At 46.1% G+C, this 20558-nt stretch overlaps 1 protein-coding gene across 1 annotated transcript in view; it reads left to right on the top strand.

Moving 5' to 3' along the window:
- LOC26534140 (uncharacterized) overlaps positions 1–17953 on the top strand; it is a 57065-nt gene extending 39112 nt beyond the window's left edge. The window contains exon 4 of the mRNA XM_033384931.1: positions 17933–17953. Coding sequence (XP_033240822.1) covers positions 17933–17938 — 6 coding nt within the window. The 3' untranslated portion in view covers positions 17939–17953. The remainder of the gene's footprint in view (positions 1–17932) is intronic.
- Positions 17954–20558: the final 2605 nt, after the last annotated feature.

The following is a 20558-nucleotide window of genomic DNA, read 5'->3' as shown; positions in this document are numbered from 1 at the left end:
CGTCGTCTGTGTGTAAATAAGCCATTCAGAATTGGGTTAAAAGTTTATAGAGCAATGCAGTGATTTGTCTCTATATTTGTCTCTTTCTCTGCCGCTATCGCTCTGTCCTTTTCGCTCCCTCTGCACACATATGAACAGGCCGGCGTGCGAGTGTGTGTGCGGTGCCTGTCTTCGTGTCATATCAGAAGTTTGGAGTGGTTACAGTGGGTCCGAAGGCTGCGCCAGTTTCTAATGGCAAAGACAAGTCAACGTGCTACACATGCCACATGCCACATGCCACCTGTCACCTGACACCTAGCAGCTCCACCCTTAAGAATGCACTAAACTCACTTCCCGGTGGGTCCAACAAACAACTATGGTGGGGTGTTGGGGCCCCGAAATGCAAACAGATGCTCAAAGACAAAGAGAGATGAATGAAAGATGGATCTGGATGTGGATGTGGAGAGAACGTCGAGCAAGGCGGAAGACAAGGAGCTGCAATATTGTGGGCAAACTAACCCAGTTCCTGTTCGGGAAAGGAGGACCAAGGAACAGGTGGAGTGCAGAAGGATAACGGAGTGAATGAAGCGCAAGGAGGAAGAGGAGGAAGAGCAAACGAAGTAATGGAGAGCTTTCTATTGAAGACGAGTGGCGGGGAGGAAGCAAAAGTGGGGAGGAAGTCGAGAAGAGTACCACGAATATGGGGATGTTTGAGTGCAAAAAGATGAGCAGTCCAAATGAAGGGGGAAGAGGGAAGCATCAGAAAGCAGATAATATTTCTGGGCGAGAAGATTAAAGACTATTGGGAGGTGCACCACGCTGGCATCCTCGTTCGAAACTTCTAAAAAAACAAAGTACATACACACACACACACAGGCATACATACATATGTACATCTATTGAAAATGCAAGTAATTTTTGGGCCGCAATGAAAGGGATTGAAGCAGCAACAAAAGAATGGTAGAACGAAGAAAGAAAGCAGCCCCAAAGGGAGAACAGAAAGGGAACAACAATAGGCTGATGGAAAAGCAGCGGGACGGAGCAGCAAAAAGAATGCGAAGTAGAACCCAAAACCCACCAAACTGAGGAAAATAATAACAACGTGCAAATGAAAATCTCAACAACAACACAACGCGAGCGAGGGAGAGCGAGAGAGCGAGAGAGGGGAGAGGGAGAGAATGGCAGCGAGAGTAAGAGCAAGAGCAAGAGAGGCAGCTGGCTGGCTGGCGAGAGAGCTTCGTCAACAGTGGGTCAAAGACCTGTAGGAGGTCGTTTCAGTCGTTGCAGTGGCAATAGGCAACGTACAATACCATGGCGAGGCAATGTGTTTGTTATTGCTGTTGTTGTTGTCGCGACGTCGTCGATGGCGGCAGATAGCGTAAGCACAAAACACATAGGCATAGACACAGACACACACACACACACACACACACACACCGATAGACAGAGATAGGGAGGTAGAGACAGAAAGGCGCAGCACTATTGAATAACCAGAGACGACGTCAGCAGCGCTGCATTTGCAGACTGCAGCCAGTGTGCGAGAGACATCAAGCATAGAGAGACGAGAGCTTGCTCTCTAAAAGCTCGCTCGCTGCTGCTCTCTCTTCTAATGCATGCCAGCCGCTGCTGCAGCCTCTGCCACTGCCACTGCCTCTGCTTCTGCTGCTGCTGCTTCTTCTTCCTGCACGAACGACCCAGCGACCGACCGAACGAACGAACAAACGAACGAACGAGCAAAAGCGAAAAACGAAATCAAGAGTGAAATGCAATCGGCTGCACATGCAGGCATTCTAGACTCGAACAAGGGGGTGGGGACGGGGATGGGGATGGGGGTGGCAGTGGTAGCGTTGTGGGGCATTGTATTATACGTAAACATGAATTTAATGATATTCCTCTTCTCACTCCTCCACTCTGTGCTTTTGTCTCTTTCACTCTCGTTGCAGACATGCCAGGCGGAGGAAAGGCAGACCTTAGCAGGATCACACAATTCAGGTGAGTGATTGAGATCCCGATCCCCCACCCCGTCGAAGATTTATGTAATACCTCCGCGCCAATCCACCCCCTTACCGCGCCTATCTCCAACGGCATAAAGTGTACTCCAACCACTGTGACCCCATGAGACCCACAGGTTGTCATTTGGATACACTTGCAGAGGGTACTATTACGATCTTTGATCGGATCACTACACATACCTAGGATTTGTCCTATATCATATTTACTATCGATATTCAAGCTTCTTCCGCCCCAAATATCATTTCTCTTGTCTATAAAGGGATGCTGGAAGAGAGATGTGATCATGATCGTAATCATTTATTAAGACTGTAGATCAATGATACTTCCTTAGAGGTCTTACGATATACCTACCTGGGTACTGGACCCAGTACGTATTGCATAAAAATGATTGCTTGTGTCCCTCAATCTGCCCAGATTCTATTGTGTTCCTTTCAAAGAAAAGGCTTAGTCGTAATCATTCGCCTGCGGATGCTCACCTGATAGACATTTACATGAATCTGGGCAGCAGAAGATTCTGTTGGTTAAGAAATGAACTTGTAGGCCTAGATGAGTAAATCACGTTCTCATTCTTGGAATTTGAAATATGTACATTCCCAAAGTATTTTTGAAAATACTTTGCGCTCCTTGTAAATATTCAATCGGCACTTGCAGCGATCTGTTGTATCCCTAACAATTTAGCCGAATTGTATGACCTTTCATAGGATGTTTTATTCCGATCGATATGGCTGGCTGTACCTGAAGATATACGGAGCCAAAATTGAAGTTTTCTAAAATTGTATATATTTATTTAATTATATTTTGGTGGCATTCTCAACAAAGTAAGCTTGTAATTATTAAAATAAAATATATGTACATATATATCTTATATCCTTGGAATGGTTATTTAGTTAATGTCTAGTAATAATTTTAGGCATATTTTACCTAACACAGATACCCATCTATCACTGATAACAGATGTGTTCTTGTACTATATTCTACGGATATAGGGTATTCTCCAGCCTACTTTTAGCCCATTTTGTATGCTATGTTTTTCTTTTGTCTCAGTAGAGACAACCCTTCGTCTCTACCTATCCCCTTTTCCTTGCAGTTAGGGCATCCCTTCAGTCGGTTCCGATTGCTTCCCACTTCTCCTTCTCCCGCTACTCGTACATTTTTTTGCTTCTTTTTTGGCATATCATTTTCCTTTCGCGTTGAATGTTTTATGTGCCACAAGAGCTGCAAAACTTTTCCGCTTTTCACGTTCAACGACGACGATCGCCGCCAACCCCCAACCCCCAGCCCCCAGCCCCCAACACTGCCTCCACCCCAACCTGTCCCAACCCCCTCCCGGCCAACCAGCTGGTTGTCGCCGTCACTGATGTTGTTTTCCTTGTTTTCCTCCGTCTGGTCTGTCTCTCAGTCGGTTGTTGTTTGAATGTTGTTGGTGTTGTTTTCTTGCCCGACTCCATTTGCGCAACATTTTGCGGTGCACACACACACACTCGCACACACACACACACACACACTGGGGGACAGAGGGGTGCATCATATGATTTGCAATTTCCATTTGCCGCTGCATGCATTGCTGCATTGCCTGGTTGCGTAACCCAAAAGTTAATGCCACATAATCATGGCTGAAGTTGCAACAAACTGCGCTGCACGCTGCAGCCCGCAGTCCGCAGTCCGCTGCTCTGCGGCGGCCGCAATGGGAAATGGGGAAATTGTTGTTGCTGTTGTCCGGGGTAGTAGGCACAACCATGACACGCCATCTTGCCGATCGTCGTAGCAGGTTTTCCAGTTTTTCTTTTTCGTCGTCTTTGTTTCTTTCTTTCTTTCTCTCTTTCGTTTTTTGCAACGTTTTTCCTGCCACTTTCTCTCTCTGGCGCACGCGACGACGCGACGGGACGATGAAGTAATCGACTGCCCCAGCACTGGTGCCCCCCTCGGCCCCTTGCCCCTTACCTGCCCCATGCAACGGGGTAGGTGATCGTCACAAAAGTTGCGGTTGCATTTTGCAGTTGCACTTTTTTTTTTTACCGGTGACTTAATTTTTTTTTTCGTGTGTGTACATTTGCCTCTTTGCTTTCCATGGAAAACGGGTTTCGCATTTTCCTCCATGCCATGCCATGCCATGCCTTGCCTTGCCTTGCCTTGCCATGCCATGCCATGCCAAATGGTAATGATGCTCGTTGTCGTCGCTGGTGCAGCTTTTTCCAGCCTAACGTGGATCGAGATCGAAGCCAGGCGGGGCTCTTGGCCACTTTTGGTGTGGCCCGAACGGGGCTTACAAGTTGATTACGTCTTCGTGCTACGGCTACGGCCAGGCGGTAGGCAGGCGGCATCGGTGGGTGTGCTGTGGGCGAGCGGTGTTGTGTGCGAGGCCCTAGACCTCTGCCGGGGGTATGCGATCAGCCAAAAGATACGCCTCCTATTTCATCAGCGAAACAGGAACCCGACTGGTGGATGGACCTGACAGAAGAGAGGAGGAGTACTATCATTCCATCCTGTATCCTAGCTGTTTCAGAAGCTAGATGGTGTTTTTAGGATAGGGATAACGATGGTATATGCAGACTCCCCCATTTGATTTGATTTTGTAGTTGTTGGACAGGTCTGGGTGAATTCTAAGATAAAACCCTTCAGAACGAACGGCAGAGAGCTAGTGGTGGAAGAAGAGGGATAGTGCAAGCCGGACCCTGCTAAGTCACTCTGGAAGAGAGAGCGAAAGAGAAGAAGAGAGGGAGGGGAGAATAATACTGCGTACATTTTCATGGAATCCTAGAATCTCTTAGAGCTCTCTCCAAAGACTAGGTGACAAGCAAGAGGGACAGACAGACATGGCTATCTATGGGATCGAATACTCTTCTTTCTTTGATCTATCTTTCCAGTTGTTGTATCAATTCCATCTATCCGTTAAAACCATAAAGTCCAGAAAAAGAAGAGCTACAGAGAAGACTCCTCGGATGTAATTCCTAATAGATTAATAGATACGGATACAAGTCCATACCTACAGGAACGGATACTTAAGTTATGTGCCAGCATACATACTCAGATGTACCTACATTTGTATATTGAAGGATTAATGTCCTTTGAACGGATTACTATCATTTAGAGGTTAGAAGTTCCGCATAATCCATCATAGGAGCTATTCAGAAGGCAGTATGTAGTATGTATGGTACATGAGGATAATGCGATTCAAATAGCACTCGAATTGGGTTATTTCTTTTCGCTCCTCAATAATTTCCAACTGGTTTCCCATAATCGGAGCGGCACGATCGAGGAAATGAAACCCCAGCGGGGCCTATCTTCAATTCTTGCATCAATTGGCGGATCGGAACCCGCGTCGCAGATCTATCTCTCTCTCTCTCTATCCGTGCCTCCTCATGGCTTCCCCTGCTTCCGCTGCTGGATCTGTAATCGATGCCAGCGATGGGTGGGCAGGTGGGCAGAGAAGGAGGCGGAGGCGGAGGAGAGGGCGATGGTGAAAGGGGTGCAGAGCGGAGAGGAAAGTCGTTCGTGGTACTTCCTGCTTCGGCATGCAACCATTTGAAATTGATCATGCCACATGTAATAGCTTCAACTCCTGATCTCCTCTCCTCCTCTACTCTCTCCTGTCTCGTCTCCCCCTCCCCTGCGCTGTGCTCTTCTGGTTTGTAACGGTAACATTGCCTGCTAACACCATTTTCCTTTTGCTGCTGTTACGTGAGGAAAAACGAAAGTAAAACTCGCAATTTACCACTGACGATGACTTTGGTGCAACGTTGCAACGTTCGGTGTTGCTGTTGTTGCAATTACAACAGTTGGCATTGTTAGTTTTCATTTTCACATTATACCCTAGCCCCTAGCCGGGAAAACTGAGCACCATCCATTGACTGCCGACTTGGTCTTGTGTGTACCAAGAAAAGCATTAAAGAAGGTTCTCGATTATGGTAGAGAATATCATGGAATACTATTGTATATTCTATTCAGATATCACAGCTGGTATCGAATGGAGCTGGACGATCACAGCACAGCAATACAACTTCAGTTTTCCGGTATTCCATCCAATAAATGAATCAATTTTCTATACGATTGGTTTTCAAAATAGAGAAATGATAGAAGAAGAACGTACCGAAAGATCGGCTAAAACGATCGAATAAATATCTTAAAAGAACAATTATATTAATTATATTTCTCAGATATGAAGATCTTGATCCTGCCTTGATCATAGAACTGAATATCACGATTCATTTGATATCAGATATGGCTAGATTTTCCTTTGTTAACTCGATCAAAGATCTACGATCTACATATGAGCAGGATCAGTGACTAGTCTGTAACATCAGACCAGTAATTAGAGTCCCCCAAGATTCTACATGGATAACTTATGAGTTATTGTTTGTCTTGGGTGGAAGACCAGTTGATCCTGGCACCGATTAGTGATCCTCAAGAATATGGCAATCCGTGGGCAATCGCTTTAGGCGGATCCACACACTGGGGCAAGAACTATTTTCCTATAGAATGCCATTAAGAAGAATCTACTGATCCGTCTACAGATCCTTTATGATTCCTCATCGCTTATTTGATCATTCAGGGCATCCTTTTCTAGAGTATGCCTGGTTTCGGCTCTGAAAAAATCGTTTTTTTCCTCTTTCGTTTTTCATTTTCATTACGACGCCGCCTGATCGAATCAGTGAATGGGGAAAAACGGGATTTTCCAGCCGCAAGGCAAGAAAACTGGAATGTGGCACACACACACAAGTACAGAGGAGCACAGTGGAGCACAGTGGAACCCAGAGGGGGTTGGCTGATGGTGTCTGAACGGGGGAGGACGGGTGGGGTGGTCGGTCGGTTGGTTGGTTACACCTCACTCTGTTTCTGTTTCAGTTTCTGTTTCTGTTTCGTGGAGGTAAAGATCGCCGTCGTCTCCGACTTGTTTCTGTTTTCTGCTCTGCCCACCAGTTGGCTTCGTTCGGGTTCGGGTTCGGGTTAGGCAGTTGTTATGTCATACAAGGAAGCGAATGATGGCCAACAGCAGGAGGGTGACTGAGGAGTGAGGAGGAGGTGGTGCTGGTGCTGGTGCTGTTTGGACATTGGGAAATCGTTGGAACAGCAGCTGGAGATGGAGCTTGGAGCTTGGAGCTGAGACTGGGACTGGGGACTGGAGAAGGCTGAAGTGAATCCAAGACGTGGGTTTCGCTGTCTTTATCCTCCGCTCGCCTACTCCCCTTCCCACTATTTCGAACAAGTTTTCCTTTCGTCGACAGCATAAACTTCGTCGTGATGCTTTTCCCATTTTCATTTTGATTTTGATTTTCTAGGTTTCCTGCTGCTTTTGGCGTTAGTGGGTAAATGTTACATAATCGCTGGGACTCTGGCTGTGGCTCCGTCTCTATGCCGTGCCCGTGCCGTGTGTCTAACCAAAATCCTCTCTCTTCCCACCGCTTGATCTTCGTCGTCGTCGTCGTCGTCGTCGTCGTCTTCCCTCCTTCGAATGTGAATGAACTTAGCTTCGAGTCGAACTTTGAAACGAGTCGGAGAATTCGAATTGGAAGTTTCCAGAGAGGTTAATCCGTTTTGTTGGGGTGGGGGTGGAATGGCCAAGGTGGGCGAGAATAGGGTGGCCGGGGGAGGGCTAGGATACCATTTTTTATTTTGTTTTTTTGGTTTTGATCACGTTGGCTTTCAGTGCCCCTTTATTTCTAATCGGTCTTTTGTCTTTGACCAACAATTCACTCGGGAGACCTATGGCCCCCGAGTACCATCCCCTTCCCCATCCCCTTGCCTACCTATGTGTATCACACCCCCACGCCTCCCCCCACCCTCCCTACCTTTTGGCCTGGCCGTGGCTGTGGATAATGGGCAAAAAGCAATTAAAATGTCAAAAGCGTGCACAAAAGGAGAAAGTGAGAAAAAAAGTGCAAAAAAAATAACAACAACGATTGTTAAGCCATTGCTGTTGTTGTTGTTGTTTTCAAGTTTTATTTCATTTTTGTACATTTTGTTGGTGTTGCTTTTTGCATTTTAACAATTACATTTTTTTTTATTTTTTAAATGCGAGACAGGCGAGACCCAACAACAACAACAAAAAAGGCGGAAAAAACCGAAGAAGTCAAAATTTATACGACTATCAAAAGTGGCCATGGCCATGGGGTGACTAAAGGGATCCATCAGGAGGATATACAGATTAGAAGGAGTCGAGGAGGCCAAGCCTAAGGCCAAGAAAATGTGAGATAATGTAGAGAGAGATACAGAGAGAGAGAGAGAGAGTGTGACTAAGAATGATTCCCTCAAATTGAATTGAATATCATTCAGGGAAATATTAAATATTAAAGAATTAAATATACGATTTTTCAATATACAAAAATAGTGAAATTAAATAAAATTCACTATTAAAAAGTCCTTTACACAAATATTAATTATTCAATTCGTAGTAACTAAATAATATTCGGTGTATATTTATCTAGAAAAATAATATATTGAAGAGATATTCTCCACTCTCGGAGAACATCGATTGGTATTATTTCCTAGATTCAGGGATTTCCTTTTCGGTACCTACAAATAAAATTGCGTACATATCTAACCCATGACAATCATGATGGGATGACGATCATTGGCATATGTACATATGTACATATATATGCCTGTACATGACACCCAGTTAATGTGTAATAGAAACAACAATAAATAGAGCAACACCAACACCAACACCAACGACAACGACAATAATCATAATAAACATTTGGACAACTTTCACTTGGCGCTTGAATTCAAAGCACGACAAATTCAACGACAACGATCAAAAGCTCATTGTGTGAGTAGTCCGCGGAGTGCGAGTGCGAGTGCGAATCAATGAGTGTGTGGGTGTCTACTACGATCCAGCAGCGAGTATGTACCATGCACAGAGTACAGAGTACAGAGCACAGACAATACAAACAGCCTACACCTTCGCACCACAAACGAAACGAAAGACACAGCGCAACAAATACAAAAATACAAAAAATAGGTAATAATAAAAAATAGGAGGATAGACCAGATTGGAGATCGTAAAAACGTTGAGTGAATCGAATAGGAATCAACTGCGAATTGAATAAGTGAATCGAATGGCTGAATATCCGAAACACGCGTCCCTCTGGATTCTAGAATTTGGGGGATTCCAGGCTTGAATAATTCGCAGGATCCCACAAGCCCACAACATATACCAGTCCAACAGTCCAACAACAACTTCAGGGTCCTCCCGTTTCACATACTCGCTGTACAAATGTCACATAAGCGAACGACTGCATTCGTTGCGAATGTCACACAACAGAGACCACGGGCCCATGGGCGATTGTACTTGTTCTTGTTCCTTAAGCGCTGCCAGCTGTGTGTTGATATTGTACTCATGTTCCAGCTGAAGAACATATGGAACAAGTGCACGGATTCAACTCTAATGTTGACACAATATACAATCCCCCATAGAGGTCGTTGTGATCTATTTTTCTCCGTAGTAACATAAAAGCGATCTCGAGAAACAAGAAGTAAACAATGTCATTACAGATCTACTTGAGCCTATTTAAACAGAATGAGTCTTGGGGCGAAGTTATTTGGAAAGACACCCTAACTCGGGTGGCACTCGCCACACAGAAGGACTAACCGGAGACGGAAGTCGGAACTGAAGGAAAATGGCTGGAACGGGAAAAATACTGCATTCCTAGAACTTTTGAATATATGCAACAGCAATGTGGATGGAAGGATGGAATGCAAATACCAGTGGAAGGAAGATTAGCCTCGAAAATGATTTAAGCTAAATGCTGGCGATCAGGAGATGGATGTAGATTCCTTGCTCGATCGTCAGCTTCTTGCAGTTGGCCTGGTGGTTCTAGCACCTGGTTGCGGGAGAACTCGAGGGACTCGGAGTAGGGACCGTGGACCAGACCGAGGCTGGTCACCATCGTGTAGTTTTATGTTGAGGTGGAGGTGGATTCGGCGGCTCGAGCTGCAGTCGGAAGGGGAGCGAGTCCATGGGCTGCGGATTATCGTCGCCGGCAGCGGGTGTCTGCCACATGAGGAGCAACGATCAACTATGGCGGTATGCCTGAAACTTGGTCACCGAAACGTACTTGCTGTGTGGGAACTTGTGATCAGGAAAGACAATAAGCAGCCCTGAGGAAGGACATGCATCAGCTCTATATCGGACCCCCTCTCGTGGCACTGGAAGATCTGTGCTGTGATCAAACGCAGAGCAACTCCAGCTGCAGCTCCGGGTCCATTGAGTGCATCCCCTTAATGCCACTGGGACGCCAGTACTGTGCCGTCTCTCCATGCCGTCAACGATAGCCCGACGATGACGATGAAGATGATGCTGAGGAAACACTCCAGCCATGCCTGTGCACCAGCAATTTCAATGGTAAAAGAGTGGTTTAAGCGCACACGATGCCGAACATTCTGGACGCCCAGTTGAGGTCTCTCAGCCCGAAAAATGGCGTTGGCCGATCACAAACTGAAAGTACGAATTGTTGTGGAACCCATAGGCAATCACATGGCTCAGTGGTTTCAATTTTGAATGATCACTTGGGCTTGCAAGGGTGCACACATGTGCCGTTTCCATGGAAAAATTCTTCGGACTTAAAACCCTTTGACGCATTCCTTTTTCTAAACCTAAAAGAGATTTGATTCCAACAATGACTTCAATTGATCCCACAAACAAGTGTCCACTTCGAGGACTTCTAACGGGGCAACAGCAATTGTTCATCCGAATGTTGCATCGCTTCAGTTATTGTAAATATATAAAGGCTCGGTTGGGCTCAATCTAGGTATCCTAAATGCCATTACAATTAGTAAATGCATCTATTGGTGGGGCTCAAAGGCCTTCTCTCCGATGCTCAAACGCTGAGTTCGTTGGGAAGCTGGAAAAAGTAGCAGACAAAATGCAAAACCATTTTGTGGGATTCACTTCAATTGATTTGAATAGTGGCGCTGACCTCAACTGAAGGAAGGGCTTGTTAAAAATGCTGAAAAATACATGAAAAGGTACCATGCATATCCTTGATTCCCGCCCAGCGTTGCCTTGAAGTGCGCCCAACTGCTGCCCGTCGGATCCATCCCATACCCGACGAATGCACGACTACTTAGTTATGGTTATAGTCATAGTTGGACTGCAATTGCCACCGCAAGAAAACCGAATATGTACATAGTATGTGTCCTCCTTTGAGGGGGTTTTTAGCCATCCCTTCCCCGCACACGGCTCCTGATTGAAGTCTTCACCTTTCACCGCAGTGCGTTGGTCAAATGCCACTCGATCCGTTCGGTGATCGGGATGGAAACTGCATTTTGGATGAGGATTATGGATTTTAGATTGAATTTGGAGTGGGAATGGGAATGGGAATGGGAATGGAGTGGCTGTGAATGTGGCTGTCAATGCCAGAGGGTCTCGCCTGTGACACACTTACGGTCTCTACGTAATCCACACACGGATTTATATATATATATCCCTTTACATATCTGTGTGTGTGTGTGTGTGTATGCATATAGCTGTGTAGGCATATGTCTGTACATCCAGGAGCTGTCATGTGCAGCAGGCAGGCATTGTGAGCGTATCAATGTCCTTGGACGGGCTCGTGGCCCGTTGCGGGACGTTGAACCTTTGCTGTCGAGTCGCCTTGGAGCAGACTAACCGACGGTCCACGGGGTGGTGTGGTAGCTGGGCGCCTCTGACGGGCGACACGGTATTGGGACCTGCGCAGTAGCCGTCACGGACACGTACACGGACACGGACATGGGCACGGACATGGGCACGGGCACGGACGCGGACATGAACACGGACAGCGTTTGGCTCGGTGCGGTAGGTCAGTGCTGCTAAGCGAAAGCTCTCCGTCTCCGTTTCTGTTTCTGTTTGGTTCGGTTCAGTTCGGCTCGTCTCGGATCGGTTCTGCTCTGTTCTCTGACCTGACCTACCCCAGTCGAGTCGAGGCTGCACCGTCACGTCACGTCACCTTGCCATGCCCCTCCATGCTCCAACTGCTGCATGCCCCCCAGCATTTCCATCCTGCATGCATTTTTCGACTGCTGCCGCTGCTGCTGCCACATCTGGGCTTCTGGCTGTGTGTGTGTGCGCCCAAGTGCAAGTTCAATCTATAAATTTGAACGGATTCTGTGCTCGGCCCCGACCCCGAACCCGCATCTGTCCTCCCTACAGGCCCCTGCATCCTGCTCCCCCCAGCCAAGCAGCAGCTCCTCTCTAGCGTTCTCTCTCTCTCTCTCTCCCTCTGCGGTGTGTCCTTGCCAAATTGCAAAGTTCATACATCAGAGGCGAGTATATGGGAGTGTACATACATATGTGTACGGACGGGACTCACAGATACAAAGATACATCTGGCTACGAATCCCTTGAATCCATTGTTGCATCCCCATCGAACCCAATCGAAACTCGAGAATCAAAAAACGCTGCGATGAAAATAGCAGACAGATTGGCATTCACCTGAATCCTGGCAATTAGGACTATGCCCCGCTCTTCGTGGAAGCGGCCAGGGAGCCGCCAGGGAGGCAGTACTGGAGCTAAATCTAAAAATACATGCTCGTAGATAGATACAGGCACTGCTCTGTCATCTGAGATATCCCAACCTCCAGAGGTGGTTGGAGGTGGAGAGAGAGAGACTCCTCTGTGGATCGGACACATGGACATGCATATGGATGATGTATGGCAACAAGGCCTTCCAATAATATTTGCCCACCTACTATTTAATATTTGCAAAACTCAGGTACACTTTCCAAGAACTAAACAACGACGCAATCAACAAGTTTGAGGTTGTGTTCGAATAATAATAATAATGGTCAGATGCAGCGCAAATATAGAATGTAAATGCTATTCTAGCCAACCAAGAGAGTAGATAAATACACATTTAGAGTGTTGCCCTATCTATAGACGACGGAAACAGTGTTGCCCCATTAATGTTGACGCAATGTGAGTGTAAGGGGGTTTTTCTTCCAGAATACTTCGCTCGTCGGGGAAACTTCTTGCCCATTCGACCTTCAATGGAAATCATTTAATGTTATCCGCACTCAGTGTGACCCCATTGACGTTTCCAATGCCAGCCAGTGTTGCCCCCACACACAGAGTGGTAAATAGGCAACGAGATCAAGATCAAGAATCCAATCGAATTCAATTCTTGTGACCAGATTCTTGCGGGGGATACTCGTGCCATTTGTCTAGCCATTTGCCTAGGTCTAGGCCACAGCCATGCCCATGCTTATGCCAATAATGGTACGTGTATCTATAGCCAGAGGCTTGCCTAGCCTTTCCCCAACTGTTCTTGTTCTCTCTCTCTCTCTCTCTCTCTTTCTTTCTCTGCCTTTTTGTCTCCTAACCGATCGATTGTCTGTCTACCTGTCTGGCATTCGCTTTATAAATATCAATTTCCCACTGATCCGATCAAACAGCAGCAACAACAAAGTTCTGGCTCGCCCTCCTCACTCCTCTCTCCCTCTGCCAGTCTGCGGCGATTCGATGTTAAGTTCAATGTTGAAATTAGCATAAAATACCGTTAATTGCATTAGCATTAGCCCGAGTCTAGCCCGGACTCGAGCTCAAGCTCGAGCTCGGACTCGGACTCGCCCCCGTCTCGTCTTGGCTCCCACACCGCAACGGCGAAACGGCGCAACGGCGATCAATTGCGTTGTCTCTGCCACGATTACCGATCACCGCCGATCCCCAATCCCCAATCCCCCGGTCTCTCCCCCTCCCCCTCCCCCTACCCCTCTGGCCCCCTCTGCTTCAGCAGCATTCAACATTCGATTGCACTTTTTATGGCGCATTCTTCGCGTATATGTCACGGAATCGGCGACAGCAGTTATCCTTGAGCATGTTGCCTCTGTCGCGCTGCTGCTGCTGCTGCTGTTGCTGTCGCAGCGCAGTCCAGTCGCTGCCAGCGTCTGTCTTGCTTTTCCGACATTGCATTGCGCATACGCGCCGTTGCCTTAGCCATTTCTCAGTATTTAGCCGCGGGCCCATCCATAAAAATGAAAATACAAGTAAAAGTACATAAAAATAAGAATATAACAAAAAGAGATGCTCGACAAGTGGTTCATCTGGGACTGGAGCTACCCTGTACAAATGACTCGATGTTGAAGGTCACAGAAGTATCCAGCACCACCAACTTTGGATACACAGATACAAAGCATGGATGGATGTTTCCAAGTCCCCCCGTAAGGGATCTTCTATTGGCTTCAGTTGGGAAGCATTTCCTGGTCTTATATGCCATCCAATCGCTGGTAAACCTGATGTATTCCGATTGGAAGGGTACCTATTAATAGCCGATCGATCAACGATAGCTATAAAATATGATTATTGTTGTTGCTGAAGCCGCTCCAAGTGCCGTTATGCGCAGCTTTAGATAGATCTGGCTGTTTCTTTATACATATAAAACATTTATATGGTATGGTATGTGGTAGATATTGACTGCTGCTCGGAGGCGGCTTAGCCCTGACCATAGAACGGCTACAGACAGAAGATTGTGTTCAGGGTTGGCAGTGGAAGATGTTGAAAATACACTCAGAGAAAAGGGTCATGGAAAACGAACCACAATCACATTTTTAAATACAAAAAAATAGTCATTTAAAAATACATAAATTCATTAGAAAGTCTTTTTAAGTCCTTTCATATTTAATCGAAATAAAAACCAACATAAACAGAATATATATTATTTGTGCATTTGTAGGAAATATGTCTAATCTAAATAAGAAACATATTTATTTTAGAAATTAAGAATGAAACACACACTATTTTTACAATTTCCACTCTCTTTGGGTTAGAATTTTTCGGTCTACCCTCTTAGGGCTTTTTTCCATGGCCTCTGTTCTGCGACGATCCAGGGGGAGACGAGAAAATTGAAAATATGATGAGGATTGGCAGGAAAAGAATCGAAGGCGGAAGGATCGGACGGAGTGGGTTGGAGGGGAGTGGAGTGGAGCGGTGCCACGTGCCAAAGCGAGAAGAAAGCAGCAGCGTACACATAGAGAGCAGTGGAGAAAGGAGCGTGAAGGGGGAAGAGTGAGGAGTGAGGAGTGAGGAGCGAGGAACGAGGAGAGTGGAAGCGTGCGTAGAGATAGCTGGGCAAATACAAGTAAAATATTTGACCCAGTTTCCAGACGGTGTCTCTGTGTTCGTACTTGTGTGCCTGTGCCTGTAGTTGTATACTAAATAATTTGTTGCTGTTATTTTCCTCTATCGCCGAAAAATATGTATTATTAATTCGTACGTGCGTGCGTGTGTGTGTGCGTGTGTGTGCGTCAGTGTGTATGTGCCGTACCCTCCGCTGATCGAGCGTATCAGCTGTGGGCAGGCAATTGATCATCCGCGGCGGTGCAGAGCATTTCCGCTTCGTCTTCGCCCTCTCTCCCACTCTCCCACTCTCTTTCTCTTTCTCTGTTGATGTTTTATGCCGGGTGCGAAGAACATGAATAAACACACACACACACACACACACACACACACGCGCAACCGGCAAAAGCAAACAAATTGTTCGTTCACCAAAAAAAAAAAAAGAAATAATTTTTTGTTTAAACTTTTTTTTTCGGTTAGAAAAAGAACTCGAAACACCGATGACTGCCGATAAGATAAAGCCACACTACAACAACGCCAAAAATAGGGAAAATATTAAAAAAAACTAGGAAAGAAATTTTCGGGAAAAAGTTTAAAAAACCACACTCACACACACACACACACACACACACAGAGGCGGACACATGCATAAACACACTTTTTTCTTCTATTTCGAAACGCTGGCGACCTACTTGTTTGATATGTGGGGGCGTGGACACATAGAGGGGGACACACGGCTTGGGGTGGGGGGTAGGAGGATGTGGGGAGTGCTGCCGAAACAGCCGTGTGCTGCTTTCGGCATTTTTCTGTTATTCATTGTTAAAAAAAAAAAAAAACGAAAACAACACAAGAAATAAACCGAAAAAAATGATTGTAAACAAAAATAAACCTTCAACTTGATACGCGTCCAGGGATGTGTTGAAGGTGTCCCCGATAGAGAAACAGATAAAGACGGCGAGAGAGAGGGAGAGAGAGGGAGAGAGAGATGTACATATGTATGTGTGTGTGTGTGTGTAGATAGAGATATGAGGCAAGCAGCTGTGTGCGTGGAACTATCGGCCGACCAAGGCGAGGGCACAACAGCCACCGATACAGATACAGACCCCGATACAGACCACGAAAGATCTCTCAATGTCTCATACACCTTTCCACAATTAAGGGGCAGTCGCGGATGGGGCCGGGGCGGGGGCGGGGGACACACGATATATAGGTCACCAGCGTACAAAAATAGTGATCGTGGGGTGGCAAGAGAGAGACTGCTGGCGGTAATTAGCGCATAGAAGACCAAAGAATAGTCCCAGGAAAACATCGAAGTGGAAATCAATCATGAAACGTGTCTAGATCTCGCTACTCTAGAGATCTTCAACAGTCCTTTTCTTTCCAGTCATCGAGAATTTTCTTTCGAGAATCATAAATACAGATTACACCCATACCATCGTTGGGTTCGATGGCAGACCATTCATCGGTCATACAGGGAAATGCGCCCTCTAGAAAACCCAGAAAACCATTCCGGAAAACCCCCAACATTGAAGATCTAGTAGGGGTAGAAGTAGATACATAACATTGAATGGATTCCAGCTCTACACAAGACCTTCCATTAGATAAAGATCTTTAAATATGTAGAACATTTACGTTTCTTTCTCTACTCTTCATACAGTATGTTCTCGAAATTATCTATGCCTCTATCTATGTCCTCCCATCAAACTCTTCTGTTTTCTCGCTCGTTCCATTCCAAATCCTGTCTCCACCCTTGTCCTTTAACCTTTTCCTTGCTCTTTTCACTATCTGCTGGGATTTCCAATCCATATTATAATCACTCTCTCGCTATCCTTGAACCCCCATCTGTGCCTCGAACCAAAGGTTCTCTTCGGGCTGTCCCCAAATCTGATCTCTTTCCCCTACATACATCTCTTGCCCTACATATCCGCCACAAATGTGGAGCAGACAAGAATTTTGTCATCCAGCAGCAGCAGCAAAGAAAACCCACACATATTTTCAAGTTCTTGGCCCAGCGCCCGTCGCCCATCAACTGGCGACTGGGGAAAGGGCAGTGGGGGTGGGGGTGTGGGTGGGGGGTGGGGGTGGGCAGCAGTGAAAAATATTGATGCTCACTCAAGTTGTTGTTGCTGCCTAAAATCGATCCCTGGGCGATTGTTGCTGTTGCCGTTGCCGTTGCCTGTCATTCATTGTCGACGCAACTGTCAAAATTGACCCAAAAAGCAGCCGAAAGAATAAAAAATGATGACTAAAATCCGAAAAACGAAATGAGAATTTGAAAAAGCGCAGCAGAGCAAGGGCCAGAGGGGTCGTTGAGGAAATTCGAGCAGCCCTGTTGCTCCCCACGTCCCCCCTCCTCGCTTGTGGGAAATCCGAGATAACGGTGTGCATTTAGTCCCACATCGAAAAGAAAAGAATAGAACAGAACAGAACAGAACAAAACACTTCACTTGACCGACAAATGCTCACCCAAATGGGAAATTGAAATGGAAGAATGGATGGTCTGTGGACTGTATAGAATATCTGTATTATGCAACACTAGTCGTATCAGCCCCAACGAAGCCACAACGAATCGAAACTGGAACAAGCCATCGAACTTGCTATACTTTGGGCATAATTGCGGCGAAGCCTCGTGATTATGCGATCGATAAGTCGATAACTTCAGAGTATGCTCAATCGACTATCGATTGGATTGGCATCGTTTGTGTGGGCTTCTTCAAAGCGTTCATCGTTCGATAATTTGTATCCCGATTCGATTGTTATCCAGATATGAATGTTTTTGAGTGGATCCTATGGTTCCTAAGGGACTAAAAGCCAATAAAAACGTGTATATAAATGCTAGACTAATTTATTATTTCATTATCAATACAATATCTGATGACACAATATCGATATTCTTTCCAATTTCAGTTCTAAGAGGGAATGACGCGGGCATTTCTTTTGCAGCGTTGGACTTTCGTTTTATAAGGTAAGTGCCATGGGTCACGGGTCACGGGTCACGCGTTACGCGTCACGTCACGATTCCAGGAGGTGAGAATTGATACGGACTAGATTTATGGTTAGGTTACCCTTCCATCGCCCCCACCCGCCCACTCTACAGGTGTACTAGTGGGGGGTGGGGCTGTGGGCTCGCGCCAAGTTCGAGCCGCTTCTGGGCGCCCCTACAGATGCACCAAAAAGTTCGTATATGTATTATGTGCTTATGTATATGTGTATGTATGTGAAATGTGAAATATATGATGTGTGTATGGGTGACCCAGAAACATAATGCCAGTAAAACAGAAACAAACAACAGCAACAACAACAACAACACCAACAACAACAACAGATTGTCAGCATTTTGCACTTTTCCGGACAGACTTCTCCATATCTCTCTTCCTCTTGCTCTGTCACTGTTTCTTTCTCTCGTTCTCGCTTCTTTTGGGCTTCTCATGAACTTCTCTGTTCTCTGGTCTCTGCTCTCTGCTCTCTGTGCTCTGCTCTCTGCTGTTCTGCTGCTCTGCTGCTCTCTTTTCTGTTGACTTGACATTCGATTCGACAATATGTTTGGCCACATAAAAAATCCACAGAAACAAAATAAATAAAAAATACCCATAAAAATATAATAAAAACAAAAAACAAATAAATATGAAATTAAAACAATATTTTTTGGCCCCAATTTGGTCGTTGTTGTTGGCTTTTTCTACCACATTCTGCCGAATGCAACGACAACAAGAAAATAACCGCTCTACAGGCCCTGCCTAGCCTTGTCTCTGTCTTCCTCTATCCGCATCTCTCTCCCACTTACCACTTACCACTCCCCTCCCTCCGCCCTCCTACCTCCCCCACTCTTACGTCTGTTGCAATGGTGGCGTATACGTAATCTTGTTGTTTGCTTCAGCGTTCAGCCTGCCGTTGGGGTTTTATGCAAATGGCGTTCAAGGATTTTTGTGTGAAAGTTGTTGAACCTCACGACTGGCAATTAGAGTATAACTTGTCTCTACACACACACACACACACCGCCACATATGTATGTGTGCACCCAATGCATAGATGTATTGCAACTTTCGATCTACGTATGGGAAACCATGGTACCCATGGGATGGTATGGTATGGTATGGTATTGTAGAGGAATCTTCAATCTTTCGCTGCCAAAACTTCAGGCTATTGCCAGCATATATGTAGACTCATTTGATTTTTAGAATATTTTAATATTTGTATATGTTCTAATCGATATTTTGAGTGGCTTTTGTTCGTTTCCTTGGCCTTGGCTTTTCCATACGTAATTTGAGTAGAGTTTCGAAATCCTGACCTATGCAATTCTCTACATGGCATTACTGAATCGGCATTCAAGTGATATTGGGGATACTTCCACCCAGAATATAACATAACATTGCTGCTGATCGGAATCAACAGCATACAACTTTCAGAATCGTAGAATAATCGCTATCATGAGTCCTTTCTGCTTGTGCCCGTTCGCTTATGGGATATTTTGTGCGGTGAACAGGGGTGCTAGAACGGATCGCGTATAATCATCCAAACACACGCTGAAAGGACGATCGGCTGATGGCCTTTTCTTCTAGTTTACTCCTTTGCATATGGCCATATGGTGACCATAACGACTAGAGGCGGGAGGTCCCCACTGCCACCCACTGCCCACTTGGCGGTGAGGGGTCGCACCGGCCCCGAGTCGATTCCTGAAAAAAAAGAAACAAAAAAACAAAAATGCACGAAAAGTGCACGCAACGCGCGAATGCCAAGCAAATAAACAAACAAAACTGCATGTGCACATGTATATATGTATGTATGTATGTATTTGCACGTACATATGTACGTATTGCATGTGCTTGTATGTTTGTATGTACTCGCATTGTGTGCATGCTTCTATATACTGTTCCAATATCAGCCAAGGATATTCGGCTGCTCTAAGTCCACATGACCTTCTAAAGTTGGTTGACTCGGTGGCTGCATACGTCTGCAACCCCAACCCCTGCCCTGCCCTGCCCAGCCCAGCCCAGCCCCTGTGCTTTTGGGACGGGGTGTTAGCTTTTCTCTTTTTTGGGGGGGTGGGGGGAGAGGGGAGGGGCGTGAAAGGCGGGCGGCATATTTTTTGATTAAGCAACCGCTACTGCAAAAAAACAGGCGCGAGGGCGAGGGAGAGCCTATGATGCAAGCAGACCCACAGCGAGAGAGAGAGAGAGAGAGAGAGAGAGCTTACAGCGTTCGAGAGAGTGCAGCTGATGGGAGAGAGAGAGAGAGCATTGCTGTTGCAGCGCTGCTACTGCCATGTGCACTTGATGCCAGTTAGAAGCCCCATTCGACAACGTCGTCGGCCAAGAGCAGCGCTGCTGCTGCACCAACATCAACAGCAGCAGCGTTAGAGCAGCAGCAGCAAAAACAAGAACAACACTAACAACAACAACAAATGGCAGTAAGGAAAACCCACAAAGACGTTGTGCAGCGACTGACTTCGTTTTCGATTTCTGTTTATTTTGCTTTTGCTTTTGCTTCTTCTGCTGCTGCTGCTGCTGCTGCTGCTCTTGTTGCTGCTGCTGCT

Source organism: Drosophila pseudoobscura, chromosome X (assembly GCF_009870125.1).
Source record: "Drosophila pseudoobscura strain MV-25-SWS-2005 chromosome X, UCI_Dpse_MV25, whole genome shotgun sequence".
NCBI classification, from domain to species: Eukaryota; Metazoa; Arthropoda; class Insecta; order Diptera; family Drosophilidae; genus Drosophila; species Drosophila pseudoobscura.
Note: the sequence above shows the minus strand (reverse complement) of the source record. Positions and strands in the feature narration are given on the sequence as shown.